The following is a 16,419-nucleotide window of genomic DNA, read 5'->3' on the forward strand; positions in this document are numbered from 1 at the left end:
ATCAAATACTTAAAATTCCTTTATTTTATCTGCTTGTGGCGTTTTTTTTTCTAAATTACTTTAACGACTGGCCAACAAAATAAAACTACAATAATGCGTGTAGTCAGGTATATGGTAATTATATTCTTCTCATGACTTTATAAAGAATATTAAGTTAACTCAATTCAAATCTATTATAAATTAAACTTTCTGTTGTTATTTATAAATAATTGCAAGTAGCAAACGTAAAGAAAGATTGTGTATGCAGCTGATCGTTTTTGTAAACCACATACTACCACATTTCTACCAATGATTCATCAATATTAATGTACTTAATTGCCTAAAATTTAAAGCTTACGTTATACGGTTTCCCCATAATATCACAATATTGTGGTTTCAATATGTATGTGTGCACATATTACATTACTTAATTTGAAGAAGCTTACGCAAGTTTGAAGGTAGAAATGGTTAAAAAGTTGATTTTAAATATTACTAGTTCCTATCTGTAACCGGCAAAGTCTACATCGAAGCACCCATGAATATTAAAATATACACAATGTAATAAGATTTTTAAAGTTTTTTTTAAGTTCAGTATTTTTTAAGATTAAGAAAATCTTGGCACAAAACATATAACATTGAAATACATTACAATAGTTAATAAAGCGTTTACGATCAAATGTATTATTTAAGAAATTAAATATACATCTATATTAATGATGTATCTTCAATATCGTCTTGTAAAGGAGTTGTTTTTGTTACAGGATTGAGCCCATAATGGAAAATAAAATCGAAAGTCAATGACTGTGACCCTACTGAAACCAATACGAAGTTTATTAGCCGCGGACGCGGATCTCAAAGAGTACTTCAGACTAACAGTCCGACGCGGCTAAATACGACAATAGTCATAAAAAAAAAATTGGAGCAGAACAAACAACAAAACTATTACTACTAAGCAAGGCAAGGTTTGGGTTTTTAAAAGCACAGTGTTTGTATTGCAGATATTGTGGCTAGACAGTTATCGCTAGATCATTAAACTTTATGCAAGCCATAGACTGATCAACAACGCGAAAGATTCAACGTGTTGTGAAGTTGCAATTGAATCTAATTGATAAAGTGAACTTTATGCGGCTTATCAAGTCAGGAATGTCTACATACATAACCCCTACATAAAGAAACCACTCTAACTTCAGTAGTTTAAAACCCAACCTAGAAAATTGAGCGGAAGGAAAAGGGTTTTTCTAAGATAATAGTCCCCTGGTAAGTTACTGGTGCGTGGATCAATTGTTAACAGTTCATTAAATAACTATGTTCATTATATGCGGTACTCAAAGAGTATATAATTATACTAGATTTATGTAGATGTGTAAGAGGCAGAAAAAAGCCATAGAGGCCCGAATCTCTTAAAATTCATAAACAACGTAAATTTCCAATGTAAATTCTATTAAAATTTTTGTTTCTTACTAAAAAGTATTCTAAAGTATGCTGCCTTTCCCTGGGTAAGCCCTTGTAGCCATGTCTTTTTGTCCGTCCTTCTAACTGTTCGTTTTGATGACAGCCTAGATCTCTGACTCTATATAGGTAGAGCAACCAAATATTGTATCCAGACTCTTGTGATATCACACTGTTTAAAGTGTATTTCCAAATTTCGACCCGTCCCCAAACGCTTCCACAAAGAGCAAAATTCTGCGGCATCCAAAATTTTGAAGATACTAGAAAACCCAAAGCGCAGAATCATAGAGAACGTCTGTATCTATAGATTACTGAATTTAGATCAGATCGGATCACCATTATAGCCAGAATGAACAAAACAATCTTTTATGCACAATCTCCGCGGCTCTCTCAAACTTTTTCTTGTGCAATGGTGTAGTGAGCGGTATATAAAGTCTGGTGTTGGTGTGAAGAAAAAGGGTGAGAGATGTAGCGGACAGTATAGAAACCGGTAGAAATAATTATGATATTCTAGGCCATTATATGGAAAGAGAATAAGCGAAGTGCAAGAAAAAGCATTATAGCACCACCCTCGAAATTTATATTCCAGGTACTTAGTTTAAGCATTCCATTAATGTATATCCAAAGACTCTATAACACAACAAGATGCGTAACGGGGAAGAAAAAAATGTATGACAGCAGCACAATTTTAAAAGAAATCTAACACCACACTTGCGTATGTGTGAGTGCGCTACACAAAATGTATTCTATTTTTAGAATTTCGTTGTTAGTCTCGGGCATACACACACATATGTACATATGTATGGATGTGTGTGTTCTACAATTTTTGCCGTCTGAAATTCTGACTCTGAATCCAAATTTCGTATTTCGTCAAAGCTGCACAATTCTTAATGATGAAAACGAAATTAAGCTACTGCAACTGCTTAGGAAAAGAAATACGGACGGTGGTGCAGTGGCGAAGTTGCTTGCGTACGGAAAGTGTGAACCAAGTTCAATTCCCAGCGAAAGGTGATAATTTTTTTTTTTTGGCGTTATCTTTATTTTAAAGTCAAATTTACTTAATAATGAATGCCATGAATAAAACAAAATTCCAAATTAAAAATAACAAATATAATAGCCACTGAAAATTAACAACAAAAAAAAAATACAGAATAATCAAACAAGAAAAAAGTTATAAGTTATTCTAAATGAAAAAAGCAGGGGCGGGAAAAAAAAGGAGGGGCCCCCAAATTGATGGTTGCCTAGGGCCCCGTTGAGGCTTGATCCAGCCCTGCCCTACTCCGTTTAAAAGATATTCAACAAAGTAGATTTGGAAGGCATTGTTGAAATGATTTTTAGCGTATATTAATTTTTGTATATTTTGGGAAAATTAGTTAATTTTTAGATAGAGTTGGTTAAAGAAAAAAAAAAAAAAAAAAAGATAAAAATAAATAAACTTGCACTGAGTGAGGCTTAAGCTCGCTTAATTTCGCTTTGCAGTCAGCCACTTAGTACGCTGCGCCACGGGCTTAGGAGAAATAATGTCGTCAATATGTCACGTTGATTCCTTTGTTGCGACAGAACATACGAAAAAATGCACTCACACAACCAAGCGCTCAAACACGGACAAGACAACGCACACATAGACAAATCGAAAATCCACATCGAAAATCCACGATAAAAATTTCGTGTGCTTTTCAGCAGTATGGTCGTTACGCATCTTGTTGTGTTATAGAGTCTTTGGTATATCTATGGAAAAAGTAAAAAAAAGCCAGGAAGGCGAGCAGCTGTGGAGAGAGAGTAAGAAATTAAAGTAGTTCGTGGCTCTCTCCTCGAGTACATGAAAACAGATTATTTATTGGTAATCCACACTGGAAGAGAGACAGAAATCGCGACGCAAGAGTTTTTTGGACGGGTTAATTACGTATCAAGTGATAAACGGCGAGTCAACTTCATTAAATTTTGTATATAGTCCAAACTTGTTTTGTCAACCAGGAAAGTTTTCTAGATATACTCGGACCAGATTACAGAGCTGAAATACTAAAAAACGTGGCAACTAATTGGAAAATATTACTGAGTAAAATTTTCTAAATAATTTTAAGTTCATGGTAGAATATATGTTGACTTTCCCCACGTCAGTACAAACTCTGAAACATAAAATATTCCTATGAAACATTAAAGAGAAAATGTGCCCCAAAAAGCACCTGAGTTTGGGAAGCTTTTCGGTCATTCTGCAACGAATCGTACTGTCTCTCCGGAGCTGTGACTGCTGCATCCGAGAGTGGATAGAGTAAAGTACATATGGCTCCCATGTACAGGTACTACAAAGTGGCAGCTTACTTTAAAAAAAAAGGTGTATTCTTGCACAAATTATAATTTTACAAATATGTGTACCTGAATATCATTAAAGCTTTCAAAAAACTTTTTTTAAAAAGCTTGCATTCCTATTTTTTAGAGTATGTATATAGTACAATTAGACAACACTGAAAAACCTCTAGCATTTACTAATAGTCACCTTAGTTCGGTCTTTAGCTTCAGAGCGACGGTCGATATTTCTTTGAATTGGAGCCGTTAGGTTACGAAGTTATATTTAATTCAATATACTAAATTTCAGTTTTAATATTCAGTAATATCCAATATTCTAATAATTATAATTACAAAGTAAGTGTCACGACAAATTATTTTCAGGTATATTTTTATAAAAGAATTCAGTGAAAATAAAAAAATGTATTTAAGTAGATATCATATACTGTGCGTCGTAAATAGCAGGAGGCGACCCACATATTTAATATTACTCAAGTAGCAATATGTATATTTTTATATTACCTCAAAATCAAAGAAATTTGTTCATTCGTATTGTAGAAGCAAAAGCAAAAGGCATCTGTCCTATTTATTTTCCTAACCTCGTTCATCTCCATTTAAACAGTCAAGTTTTTGTATGTAGTACATATGTACGTATGGGTCACATAAAGAGAAAATAACGTAAATACATGGCATAAATATGTGCATATGTACTTAGTATGTATACGTACGAATGTAATTTATTTACATTTAATCACATTTTTCTGATCTATGTATTACCCAAGCTCTATAAATATATTAAAAAATGTATATCGAACATACGAAATATGTACATCTGATATAAATACATAGTTGAATGTGTATTAATAAACAAACAAAAAAGGCCATTCATATACAATTCGAGTAGTCTGAGCATTGGTCGCCGATTTATAAGTGCCAAAAGAAGTCAATAGGCCGGTGGAAAATAAAAAGGTTTAAGATAATTACAATCATACTTTGCTTGAAAAAGTAACATTATATTTATTATGAGCGCTGACGTACTTGGCCCACTATGTACATATGTCCACGAGACCCAAAGCACTTGCCCTAAATCGCGGCCATGTAGAAAAACTAAGCAGTATTTTAGCCTCTTCAACTAGATTGTGCAAAAAATTACATCAAACGTATTTATACTATTATGGGGTATTTTTTAAAGTTAAACAATAGCGGGACTTGGGTCACAATAGAATTCAGAATTCATTAAGATTTATTGTATTTGTGGTAAAAGTGGATGTGTGCAATGCACAGAAGGAAACGTTTCCGACCCCATAAAGTATATATATTCTCGATCAACATCAATAGCCTTATAATAACCCGATTGCCAACCGAACCTTTTGCATTTTTTTGTACAAGCGAGATTTAGTTTTATAAAACGCAGAGTAAACCAAATATGGCTACTTAAATTTCTCGAACGGGAAACTAAAGTGACATTAGTATTGAAATTGGAAAACAATTTTTTTAGGAGAATAAAATGGAATCTGAAAATGATATTTTAGCAACACCATCGATACCTTCTGGAAATATTACAATGCCTACTAAAAAGGCAAAATCGAAAAGACCGAAAAAATGTGAATATGATAACCAAAACATTTCAATGGTAAGGTTCTACTATAATGATAAATACAAATATATAACCTACATAAATATAACAATTTTCAATTTATTATAGAAAAGAAGTTTTAGTAAATTTGACGATCTACAAAAACGCAATCTTATTCACGTACGTTCACGAGATTCTAGTAAAGCAAAAGAAATTTTTCGTGTAAGCAACTCATCAATTAATACATTCATCTCATAATTTTCTCTTAAAAAAAATTTGTAAACTCCAGGGACTAAGTAGATATACACATAATCATTTACTTCCTGTTGGAAACTTTTTTCTTAAATTTTGTTTAATTTTTTTTTAGAATCCAGGTAAAGAGCAGCGGGAAAACTGTCGACAGTGCAGTAAACCTGTATACAAAATGGAAGAAACCATCCTTCAATTTAAAAACGAAAAAGTTATTTTCCATAAAATCTGCTTACGTTGCAGGGACTGTTCGAAACAACTAAAGTTTGTATTCCTTGTTTTTTAACCGTGTATAAAGGTATGGAAATTCGACCTTAAAAGTTTTAAAAGTTACTCTTTGGCATAATTTATCGCAATAGCAATAAAACCATTTCAATCTTTCCGTCTGTTTAAACATGCGTCTTGGCAAATATATAACAGAAAGTAAAAAACAGTAAAAGTAAAAAGTAATTATAGATATATAGAATGAATATTTGGTCAAAATTTTATTTATGTTTACCAACGATAAAACTGTAGCTTGCATTTATTATTTAAATAACTTAATAATACTCGTTTGCTAATATGGTTCTACTTTATTGTTGTATCTAGACCTGAGAGCTATCATGTTTATAATGGCAACCTCTACTGCACCGTGCACTTCAAGTTAATCTTTGCGCCTAAAATAGTTCATGAAGAATCTAAGCCACGCAAACCTGAGCTTATAATACGTGAGAATCAACCAATTGAATTACCCCCTGATGTCGCTCGAGGTAATTGTATTACAGACTTACGGGAAACCCGAACAGGGCTCTAACTTATAGCGATAAAAAACCAACACTGATCAAAAATGCATATGATTAATCGAAGATGGTTCTGTGTATTACAAACTTCTGCCCAATTTTAATATACCTTTTCACGAGTATAAAAAGATGGTCTGCACTAGTCCGTCTTGATATTCATTAAGCTCACCCCAAAATTTTGCCAGACCCTTCAACCCTCAGAAATTGCAAAATCTTGTGTCGTCAGAGTCATTTATTATACGAGACCCAAGCTTTAGATATCTGAACCATGTAGAAGAATATGTTGTGGGTAATTGGCAGAATTTCATCCACTGACCCATAATAGAAAAGGCAATTATTCTGAATGCTCTAATGCAGGGCTCGGCACCCATACAGTGAAGTGCGCTTGTGTGCGTAGCTAAAACACGAAGATGCCTACGCCGAAACCGGTTTCTTGCTTTACACTGCACGAATCTATTTGTGGTTGATGCTGCAATTATTTCGTGTTGAAACTTTCAAGGAAAACAAAAGTTTAATCCCCCTTATTAAGTTATAATCAATATGGTTTAAATTGTAATGTCTTTCAATGACATATAAATTACAGCGGTACGCAACATAATCGCAAATTGTGCATTGCGCATCGCCATCCATATTTTGGACAAAGAAAAATTTGTTTTCCCAATTCCCATCGAACATTTTTTGTCTCAGTGTATATTTCAGTAGTTGCGTAGCGTGGTCTCACATTGATGACGGCTGATCAGCAACTGCTGCCATTTTCGTTCTGTATCTGGTGTGAAAACGAGACAACAAGTGCCGAAGTCGCATTGCCGAAGCCATACGAAGCGCCGCTGCTTTTTTATACTGTCGGTGTACCGGCAGCGCAGCAGCAGCGCCTTGTCCCGCACCCATGGGATAGGGCCGTGCCGAGCCCTGCTCTAATGAGTATGCATCGGATATGATAATATATTCGACATGTGAAATTTATTACAGTTCCGTCGACTGACCTATTTAAAAATTTGGCGAAGAGCAAAATCTAGTGAAAAGATTGCTATTTTCAACAAGCTCCAATTTTTTAGACGGTCATTTTAATGCTTCTTTTAAAAATAAAGAAATGTCTTTTAGTATCATTAAAAATGACCAAAAAAGGTCGAAAAAAGGTGGTGGTGCAGAAAAGAGTTACTTTTACACATCCGCTTTCAAAAGTGTCAACGAGTGAAGCCGCTTGGTAGTACTACTATAGATTATAGCCAAAATTAAGAAAACACAACGCCGTGGCTGACTGCGCTGCCTCGCGCACGCTTTCTTTTTTTCCAATGTGTCTTAATAGCTATGGGTGAGTTTTAAGACCGGCAAGTACACCTCTCAAAATACATATATGTATGACTATATCAGAAAGCTATCGTAACTATGCGCTTCGTAAGGGTTGGTAAAGAACGACCTCTTGGAGCTTTCTTCATTGTTTATACATACTTATTCATATTAACTAAATGATATTATTTTACTTTATTTCTTAATTATACTGAGAAAATTAATTTTAATACTTAGCATCCGATAAGCCGAATCTTGGACTTGAGGAACTTCAACAACTAAATGTCCGCTCAAGATTTCAAGTCTTTGAAAATAGAGGTAAAACTGATAAGGAGGATGACCATATTCAAACGCAACAACGTCAAGATGCAAACATTTCGAAAAGTATGTCCATATCAACCAAACTATCTAAACTGCATAAAAATGGCCTACTGGACACTGGTGAAAACAAGATCCTAGATTCAGGTAAATTTGATTATTCTGTCCAAGGTGAAAATATTACACGTAACAAATATAATCTGCAAAGATGATGATGATGACAGCGACACGGCCCTAATGCGTGTTAAAAAAGATACCGAAAAAGAGAGGCCAGTCGGATTGGGCGATGCGATGAACGATATTAAAACCAGATTTGAGCAAGGTCATATGATGTCAAAAGAAGAACGACGCGAAGAACGAAAACAGGAAATTCAAAACATTCGTTCTCGGTTATTTATGGGTAAACAGGCAAAGATAAAGGAAATGTACCAACAAGCTGTAGCTGAATCAGAACAAGGAATCACTTCAGTGGGTAAGATACCGAATTCGGAAATCGGTGTAGCAGCTCGTTCAATTAAAGATCGATTTGAGAACGGTGAAATGTTTAGTGAAAACAGTATTCAATCGAAAGAAAGGACCCACAGTTTGGGATTGCTAGAAGATGCAGATGTTTTCGAGTCTGGTATGAATATTTACATTTTGTTAAATAAATTTTGAACTGTACCATTTTGTCAATTTACAAGTAATTAATTTCTAATTCAATCGTTTAAAACCAAATTCAGCTATTAGTAAAACATCGCGTAGCATCTTCATGGAACTAGATGCAAATATCAATACGAATGTCAATGGAATGATTAAAATTCAGAATAATAGACCAGATATCTATACAAAAATTCTGATCAACCCTAATCTTAATGTTGAACAAGAGGTAAGATTGTGAAAATAATATATAAATGTTTTAGTAAACCTAAAAAAGTATATATGTATGTAGAACGCTGATATAGATATTATTAGATCCGACGCAAAGGAAGAAGACGTTAAAGTAACTACAGCTGAGTTAAGTGAAAGGTTTAACTTTTTCGAAAAATTTCAACCCATCGAGAATGTAAAGCGTCAGTTTCGCATGACGCCACCACGTGAAGGGGTTGTCAAATTACCAATGTCGGACTCAGACGCTGAGTTGTCAGATACAAAGAAAACTACATGTTTTAACGACACCGTTCTGCAAAAAACTCAAACCGCTTCAAACATTTTAAACAAGTTTCGACAATTAGAGGGAAAAAACACTGATGATATCGATAAGCCGAGGAAACCCAATCCACTTAAATGCTTCACTCCGCCACCCGAAAATATTTATAATTCTGATAGATCTGAAAGCGAAGAGGAGCAGGACAGTGAAGACGATGAAAGTGACTTTGAAAAAGATACTCCAACATCAAGCTGCAGTGACCAGGCACTCAAAGAGGTAAGATTTATATGGGTATTCTTAAGCCTAGAAAATGGACACGAATAATGGACAATCACACTAAATTGCAGGCGCAAATCGCAGCTCGAGCTAAAAAATTGCGCGCAAAATTTGAAAAATGGCAGATCACCGAAATGGAACGTGAGCTCAGTGAAGGGCGAATAGACATTAATTCTCAACAGGTTTCGAATGATTCACTAGAAAGTGCAAAAACGTGAGTATCACGACATTAACTGACATTAAACATTAAATAAAATTACGCACCTTATAAAAATATATAATTTCAGTATTCGAGAACGCTTTGAAAATATGAACAACAGTGAAATGTATCCTCTCCCTACCCCACGGTATCAAGTAAACCGTTTTGTGGTATGTATTAGCCATAAAAATATGGTATTTGACTGATTTGTCTCATTTTAGTAATGGAGTTTTGGAACAATTGAAATTTACTATTTCGCTGTTAATCAAAAATTTTCCTTGCGGATTCAAATTCACAGAAATAGTGGTGTATTTTCTTATATTCGACGTATTTAAGGAATTAATAATTATTATTTTTTAAATGTCAAATAAAACAATATGATGTATATTTACTTCAGTTCTGCATAAAATTCAAGCATTTTTGTACATTGATTTTAACTGATATTTTATTTCAGAGATTAATTTTATAGTTATTTAGAACATCAAAACGAAATACTATTTAAAGAAGATAAACTAGATCTTTTCACCTCTATCGATCGTTAAAGAAGTTACCGAAAAAGTTTGTTTGCCCTATTTTCTCGCTTAAAAGTGTAAAAGTAAAAGCCATGAATTCTAGCTACAGTGTCCTCATAATGTCCGATTGGTAATTATAATTATAACAGTGAAATAGCTTGGCACGGAATGTACGTGCATCTCAATGAAACCACTTTCACTCCCGAATTTAGATGACATGCTAGCTGAACCTCGCCTGTGAACTTTCTCACTTTGGATGTACGCCAACGACAATTTCAATTATGCTCTTCCGATTAATCATATACGGCCAGAGAAGGAAACGTTTCCGACCCCATAAAGTATATATATTCTTGATCAGAATCAATATCAGAGTCCATAGAGCCATGTCTGTCTGTCCGTCTTGTTTGACGCCTGGATCTCAGAGACTATAAGAGCTAGAGAAACCAAATTTGGTTTCCAGACTCATGTGATATCACACTGCTACAAGTGTATTTCAAAATTTCGCCCCGCCCCCGTCCGACCACACAAAGGACGAAAATCTGTGGCATGCACAATTTTAAAGATACGATTAAACTAAAAACGCAGTATCGTAGAGAATGACCATATCTACCAGAATGCCTAATCAGATCGGATCATAATTATAGCCAGAATGAAGAAATTAATTTTCAGTTGCCATCCCTGCCCCCTCCAGCAAACGACAACGCAACTCATTTTCCTTCTCGATCGCACACTCAGCCGCGTTCAGTTCGCGAGCAACCCCTAGCGGAGGAGATGAAGAATCTAATTGGAACATGTACAATCTACATGTTAGATGTATAATATACATAGTATATGTAGATGTAGATAGCAGATGTAGCAAAAAAATGTAAAATGTAAAATTTTTTGTTTCTTCTAAAATTCTAAAAAATCATAAGCTCAAAAATGTATATACTGACTGAGTACGGGTATAAGTAGAGTCGCGTCCCCAGAAGCGACTCACACGTTCCTTCTCGTTTATATCTTATATGTATAAATTTAACATTTTTAATGTGGCAAATACAATGATTATGATATCTTATTCTATTGCTTTATCCATAAATTCCAAGAATCGTTTGGCATATTGTTCTGGGTCACATGTCGATATTCCATCAACGTTACTACCATACTTAACGGTCTTTGCTGCTTTTGCTGCCTGAAATTTTAAAGTATTAGGCGAAAAAATCAGTATTTAATTCCTTTTAAATTACCTGTTTCTTGACACCGTATTGTGTTAGGACATCAATAATAGCTATAAAGTAGATTTCTCGTTTTTCTGAAATAATTAACAAAAATATAGATGAATAAAAAATAAAATTGTTAAGTACATCTCTCTATTATATAAAATAAGTTGTTTTTTTCAGTCACCACGCGATATTTTATTTTTTGTGCCTCGTCTTTAATGAACAATACCTTAAATGACGCCTATTTAATGCAACTATACAGACGACACAGGATACAATTTGCATCATTTCATCATCAATAAAAAAATTAAACAGGTATGTATACATATATCAAAATATAAGACAACAAAAATACATACAAACGAGTAGGAACGTTGCCGCGTCTACTGATTCTATATGGTACCATGTACAGGAGCCATATTCTAAAATCGGACGAACTAGTAAGATGTAGAGGGACTTCGTTATATAGGGGTCAATAAATTACTTGACCACCTCTTTAAAAACAACAGTACGCCCTTGATCTTATTCGAGAGAACCACCGCAGAGGGAGTGGCTCCTCCAACAAGGATCTGGAACGATGAAACGTCATTAATTTGCATTTTGATATCGAAATAAAACGCCTTATACTGGACACAGAGTTTAGCATAATCCGCATACATGAGTCCTCGAGAGCCATTAATGAAGAGTTGAATAAGTAAGTGGCCTAGATAGCTGCCTGAGGTACTCTTGAAGTAACAGGTGAAGATAAAGACTTTTTTAAGAGGACTCCTTAAGACCTAGAGCTAAAAATCCACCTCAAAAAAATGTGCGGAAGCCCTAAATTGTGGTCTTATATCTTATAGATATAAGTGATTTGCAAAGATGTTGCAAGCTCGGAATACAATTCTTTGCGTCAGACTTGCTACCTATGGAGAGGAATGATAAAAAAAGACATGGCTATGACTGATCCACTTCGTAAACTCGCCATCCCGGACGATTTAATACAGTTTATGCAACATCGACTGCCACTTCGAATGTAGGATGTTATGAGCTTGGGTTAGCAAGGCTATGGTCGGATCTGAAGCAAAGCATAGATCAAGCAATCGACCCAAGGAATTTACTGCAAAAACACTGACTGTTTAGGAACAAAAAAACAAGTCTGGTCACTACGAAAGAGAACTGACGTTATTTTATGATTTTTTTGGCTGAGATATGAATTTACCAGTAACACAATACAAACGAGAAGGAACGTGTGAGTCGCTTCTGGGGACTACATATACAATGTATATTCTACATCTAACGTGTAGATTGTACATGTTCCAATTAGATTCTACATCTCCGCTAGGGGTTGCTCGCGCACTGAACGCGGCAGAATGTGCGAGCGAGAAGGAAAATGAGTTGCGTTGTTGTGGGCGGGAGGGTGAGGGGAAGCAACTGAAAATGAATTTCTTCATTCTGCCTATAATTATGATCCGATCTGATTCAGTCGGCAGTCTGGTAGATATGGATATTCTCTACGATACTGGGTTTTTAGTTTTATCGTATCTTTAAAACTGTGCCTGCCACAGATTTTCGTCCTTTGTGTGGGCGGAAGGGGGCGGGGCGAAATTTTGAAATACACTTGTAGCAGTGTGATATCACATGAGTCTGGAAACCAAATTTGGTTGCCCTATCTCTTATAGTCTCTGAGATCTAGGCGCTCATCAAGACGGACGGACGGACGGACAGACGGACATGGTTATATAGACTCGGCTATTGATGCTGATCAAGAATATATATACTTTATGGGGTCGGAAACGTTTCCTTCTCTGCGTTAAACACATCCACTTTTACCACAAATCTAATATACCCCTTAACTCTTTTTTGAGTACGGGTATAAAAAAAAACCAATAAAGCAATATCCGACTACCTTGCATTCGGAACATTCGGAACGGACATGGCTATATCGACTCATCCTGATAAAAAATTAAATACTGTATGGGAATCGAATCTTCCTCGAGAGTGTTAGAATAACAAAACACCGAAAGTGACTCTACCTTTTTTTAGTCTTTGACGTTATTTGAGCATTAACGCAAATTACGCTTTAAGTCTAAAAATATGTATATTTATTTACAAAATTCCATGCACACAGTGCAATTTACCTTCAATACTTGGAATGGCGTATATATCTACTTCATAGACGACTTCTTTATACTGCGCACCTCTTGGTGAATCTGGAGGCGTGTTGTACGTCCAGCTTAAAAGAAATTTATTCATCAATAAAGCACAAAGTAGTTAAATATTTTCAATTACCGTTCACCACTATCGCACTCCTCGCTCTCGCTATTTTCACTGCGTCCAGCAGCTTGGATATTATCTCCCTGTAGGGCTTCCTCTTCCGCTCGCACACAGTCATGTACACCGACCAACAATGAATAGTCCATGATGTGCAACTTGGTAAGAAGCTATATTAAAATACATACATTCAGTTTATTGGTTAGTTTGATAAAATATCATATAGCATTATGTTTTGAGTTTGCATGACAATATTTTTTGTATACCTGGTAGAGTATACATATTTATTTTTATTAGATTTAAAATTAAAACTTGATTGTTTAATGATAAAAAAAGCTGTGAAATCACACATTTGCAGGAGAAACACTAAATAAAAATAAAATTTGTGTAAGAAAAAAAAAAAAAAAATGCTTACATCCACATCATTATTTAAAGTATCCATTAACTTTTTTTTTGCTTCGTCTCCAATTTCCAGCTTGACTTTCTGTTTTATAAAGTCATTATCCTTGAATGTTGGCAAATGTTTTTCGAGCTCCTTTTCAGATGCTTCACGATCCACAGTACTACCTTTTAAATCAAACTTTCTATAAAAAATATTTATGGTTACGAATAGGCGAAATAACGGTCTATACGTTTCCATACTTGTGAATTGTCAAATGAGAGCTGAAAACATTACGCATGACAACAAAATAATATTGCACGCTCTCTACGGTGATCCGATACATTCCCAAATATTGTGGCAAAAGAGTTTTTCCATGTCTTTCAACAACGTACTAGAAAACAAAAACGATATAGTTTTTTAATAATATTAAACATTCTACTTACCGGATGATAGTGCTTTAGAAAGGCATGCATACGCTCTATTTCTTCTGATGTTAAGCTTTTAATTATAAAAAACTTGTCATAGCTCTGGTAAAACTGGGCCCCTGACTTTCCGGAAGAGTCGATTTGTATCGGCTGTGACCGAGTCAACGACTCGCGATAGTCAACATCATCAACATTGAATCTCTCTCGCAAATTGCGAAACACTAGGGGGCAATATTCTTTTACTTTAAAATGTGACGGCATATTTTCCCTTAAAATGTAATAGATTCAAGATTTGGATAACTTATTGGCTCTGTTAAATAACTGTTTTCCTGTACGGAAAGTCATAAAGCTTTAAGATTTTAATGGATTAAGTAAACTGCAAGTTTGAAGTACTAAATATACCAAAGAATATAATTTTTACGAAGCTCTTACTTGTTAAATAAATGATTATCCACTTTAATTTTTGAATAAGCCCGAAAGTCATCTGGGAGAAGCATCACTGGTATATTTACATGGCTTAATTCATTTATCTGAAAGAATACATACTAGCTTTTAATACAAATTTCAACCACATTTTTAATTGGATAACGTACTGTGTGGTTTATGCCCCACATAAATACACTTAGAATCGGTTCATTAGCTCTGAATAGTTTTACTTTTTGATGTTTTACTCTAAAATGCTTCTTTTTTAAAATTCGCGGTTGCGACGTTGAAGAGATCTTTTTATCCATGTTCCGGGTGGCTAATGCGTCTATCTTAAATCATTAAAGTAAATTAATTAAGAATAATTTTATATTTATCCAAGAACATACACATACACATATCTATACATATTTGTGCATATTAAATACATATATGTGCATATCCATGATATATTTATCAATAAATAAATATACGTATGTATGGACATAAGGTACCCCAAAACAGGGACTCATCTATATACATATGTACACGCCTATTTTTCGATTTTTATGTGTAATATACATATATTGATATTTAAATCATAAGTACTTACATACATATGTATTTACATATTCAGACATCCAAATGTCTGTATGCGTACATATGTATGTGCGTGTTTCCTTTAATATTCTCTTGCAGAAAAATACCGGGAGTTAGCGACAATTTTTTTTATTTATAAAAAAACTGGTACACTTACGTTAAGCTACGATTAGCAAAATGTCAGTTCTTTCATGTGGAATTCAATTGTCGAATCACTTGCTGTCAAACGAAGAAAACCCTAGTCTACACAATTGTAGAAGGAAATATCGACTTGAATGCACATACATATCTAAGTATGTTCATGTATATATGTACATATATGCATAACTATATCGATAGGTTAGACAAAATCCAATCATATTTTTCACTAAAATGACTTTCGATATTATCTGTAGGGTATTCATTAAATTAGAGCTTGATATCAAAACATTGTACTTCAATATATGACTTTCGTTAGTTATTTAGAGTTTTAATTTCTATATATCAGGGGTGCCACAGAAATCGCATCCGCATGAATTTCTCCTCAATTACATTCAGCAGTGCAACACACCAATTTTTACACTGATTCTAAATCGCGCATTATTCATCCATCGATTGGATTAAATACACCCATAAAACTTATTTAAAACAATTCGAATCTTACTTTCCCATAGAGGTTGTTCAATTGGTGATTAGCTCTCATCCAAATAATTTAACAGTATACATGTTAAGTTAATAAAATATGCACTTTAGTAAATCGCTATCCAATCCGATGCCTGAATTTTCATTTAACCATTCCGCGTGCAGTCCGCGATTTGATTAAATACACCCATAAACACACACTCAAAACGATTCGAATCTTACTTTCCCATACAGGTTGCTCAATTGGTGATTAGCTCTCATCCAAATAATTTAATATTGTACATGTTAAGTTAATAAAATATGCATTTTAGTAACTCGCTATCCAATCAGATGCCTGACTTTTCAGTTAACAATTCCGCGCACAGTACGCGATTTGATTAAATACACCCTTAAAACACGTTTAAAAAAATTCGAATCTTACTCTCCCATAGAGGTTGTTCAATTGGTGATTAGCTCTCATCCAAATAATTTAATATTGTACATGTTAAGTTAATAAAATAT

The 16,419-nt window shown here is 34.4% G+C and overlaps 2 protein-coding genes across 8 annotated transcripts; one reads left to right on the forward strand and one right to left on the reverse strand.

Annotated features, from left to right (window-relative positions):
- Positions 1-1,781: 1,781 nt before the first annotated feature.
- LOC111070790 lies at positions 1,782-9,922 on the forward strand. 5 transcript variants are annotated; one of them, XM_022361703.2, is made up of 12 exons: positions 1,782-1,887; positions 5,244-5,344; positions 5,417-5,509; positions 5,655-5,800; positions 6,125-6,285; positions 7,840-8,067; positions 8,129-8,542; positions 8,643-8,788; positions 8,852-9,325; positions 9,397-9,539; positions 9,613-9,694; positions 9,746-9,922. In XM_022361703.2, exons 1-12 carry the CDS (start codon positions 1,797-1,799, stop codon positions 9,746-9,748), a joined length of 2,082 nt encoding a protein of 693 aa, XP_022217395.1. In that variant the 5' UTR covers positions 1,782-1,796; the 3' UTR covers positions 9,749-9,922. The 5 variants fall into 5 exon arrangements, with proteins under 5 accessions (XP_022217395.1, XP_022217396.1, XP_022217397.1 ...); XM_022361704.2 differs by lacking the exon at positions 1,782-1,887 and adding an exon at positions 3,926-4,068 and having other exon boundaries at positions 5,210-5,344; positions 9,746-9,920; XM_022361705.2 differs by lacking the exon at positions 1,782-1,887 and adding an exon at positions 3,926-4,068 and having other exon boundaries at positions 9,746-9,920.
- Positions 9,923-11,045: 1,123 nt separating this feature from the next.
- On the reverse strand, positions 11,046-15,584 carry LOC111070799 (phosphatidylinositol 5-phosphate 4-kinase type-2 beta). 3 transcript variants are annotated; one of them, XM_041593388.1, is made up of 10 exons: positions 15,455-15,584; positions 14,889-15,046; positions 14,728-14,825; positions 14,314-14,563; positions 14,131-14,261; positions 13,904-14,072; positions 13,507-13,658; positions 13,356-13,450; positions 11,263-11,327; positions 11,046-11,207 (listed from the first exon to the last, which is right to left on the reverse strand). In XM_041593388.1, exons 2-10 carry the CDS (start codon positions 15,024-15,026, stop codon positions 11,091-11,093), a joined length of 1,215 nt encoding a protein of 404 aa, XP_041449322.1. In that variant the 5' UTR covers positions 15,027-15,046; positions 15,455-15,584; the 3' UTR covers positions 11,046-11,090. The 3 variants fall into 3 exon arrangements, with proteins under 3 accessions (XP_041449322.1, XP_041449323.1, XP_041449324.1); XM_041593389.1 differs by having other exon boundaries at positions 14,889-15,050; XM_041593390.1 differs by lacking the exon at positions 15,455-15,584 and having other exon boundaries at positions 14,314-14,516; positions 14,889-14,980.
- Positions 15,585-16,419: the final 835 nt, after the last annotated feature.

The sequence above is a fragment of the Drosophila obscura genome, unplaced genomic scaffold (assembly GCF_018151105.1).
Source record: "Drosophila obscura isolate BZ-5 IFL unplaced genomic scaffold, ASM1815110v1 contig_187, whole genome shotgun sequence".
NCBI classification, from domain to species: domain Eukaryota; kingdom Metazoa; phylum Arthropoda; class Insecta; order Diptera; family Drosophilidae; genus Drosophila; species Drosophila obscura.

What these genes read in the sequence shown, in the direction of transcription:
- LOC111070790 (XM_022361703.2), top strand. Translation starts at nt 1,797, where the DNA reads ATGCACAATCTCCGCGGCTCTCTCAAACTTTTTCTTGTGCAATGGTGT. An exon ending in AAGCAAAAGAAATTTTTCGT is followed by an intron (nt 5,510 to 5,654) that starts GTAAGCAACTCA and finishes ATTTTTTTTTAG; the next exon opens with AATCCAGGTAAAGAGCAGCG. An exon ending in TCACTAGAAAGTGCAAAAAC is followed by an intron (nt 9,540 to 9,612) that starts GTGAGTATCACG and finishes ATATAATTTCAG; the next exon opens with TATTCGAGAACGCTTTGAAA.
- LOC111070799 (XM_041593388.1), bottom strand. Translation starts at nt 15,026, where the DNA reads ATGGATAAAAAGATCTCTTCAACGTCGCAACCGCGAATTTTAAAAAAG. An exon ending in TTCTAAAGCACTATCATCCG is followed by an intron (nt 14,262 to 14,313) that starts GTAAGTAGAATG and finishes TTTGTTTTCTAG; the next exon opens with TACGTTGTTGAAAGACATGG. An exon ending in CTTTAAATAATGATGTGGAT is followed by an intron (nt 13,659 to 13,903) that starts GTAAGCATTTTT and finishes ATTTTAATATAG; the next exon opens with CTTCTTACCAAGTTGCACAT.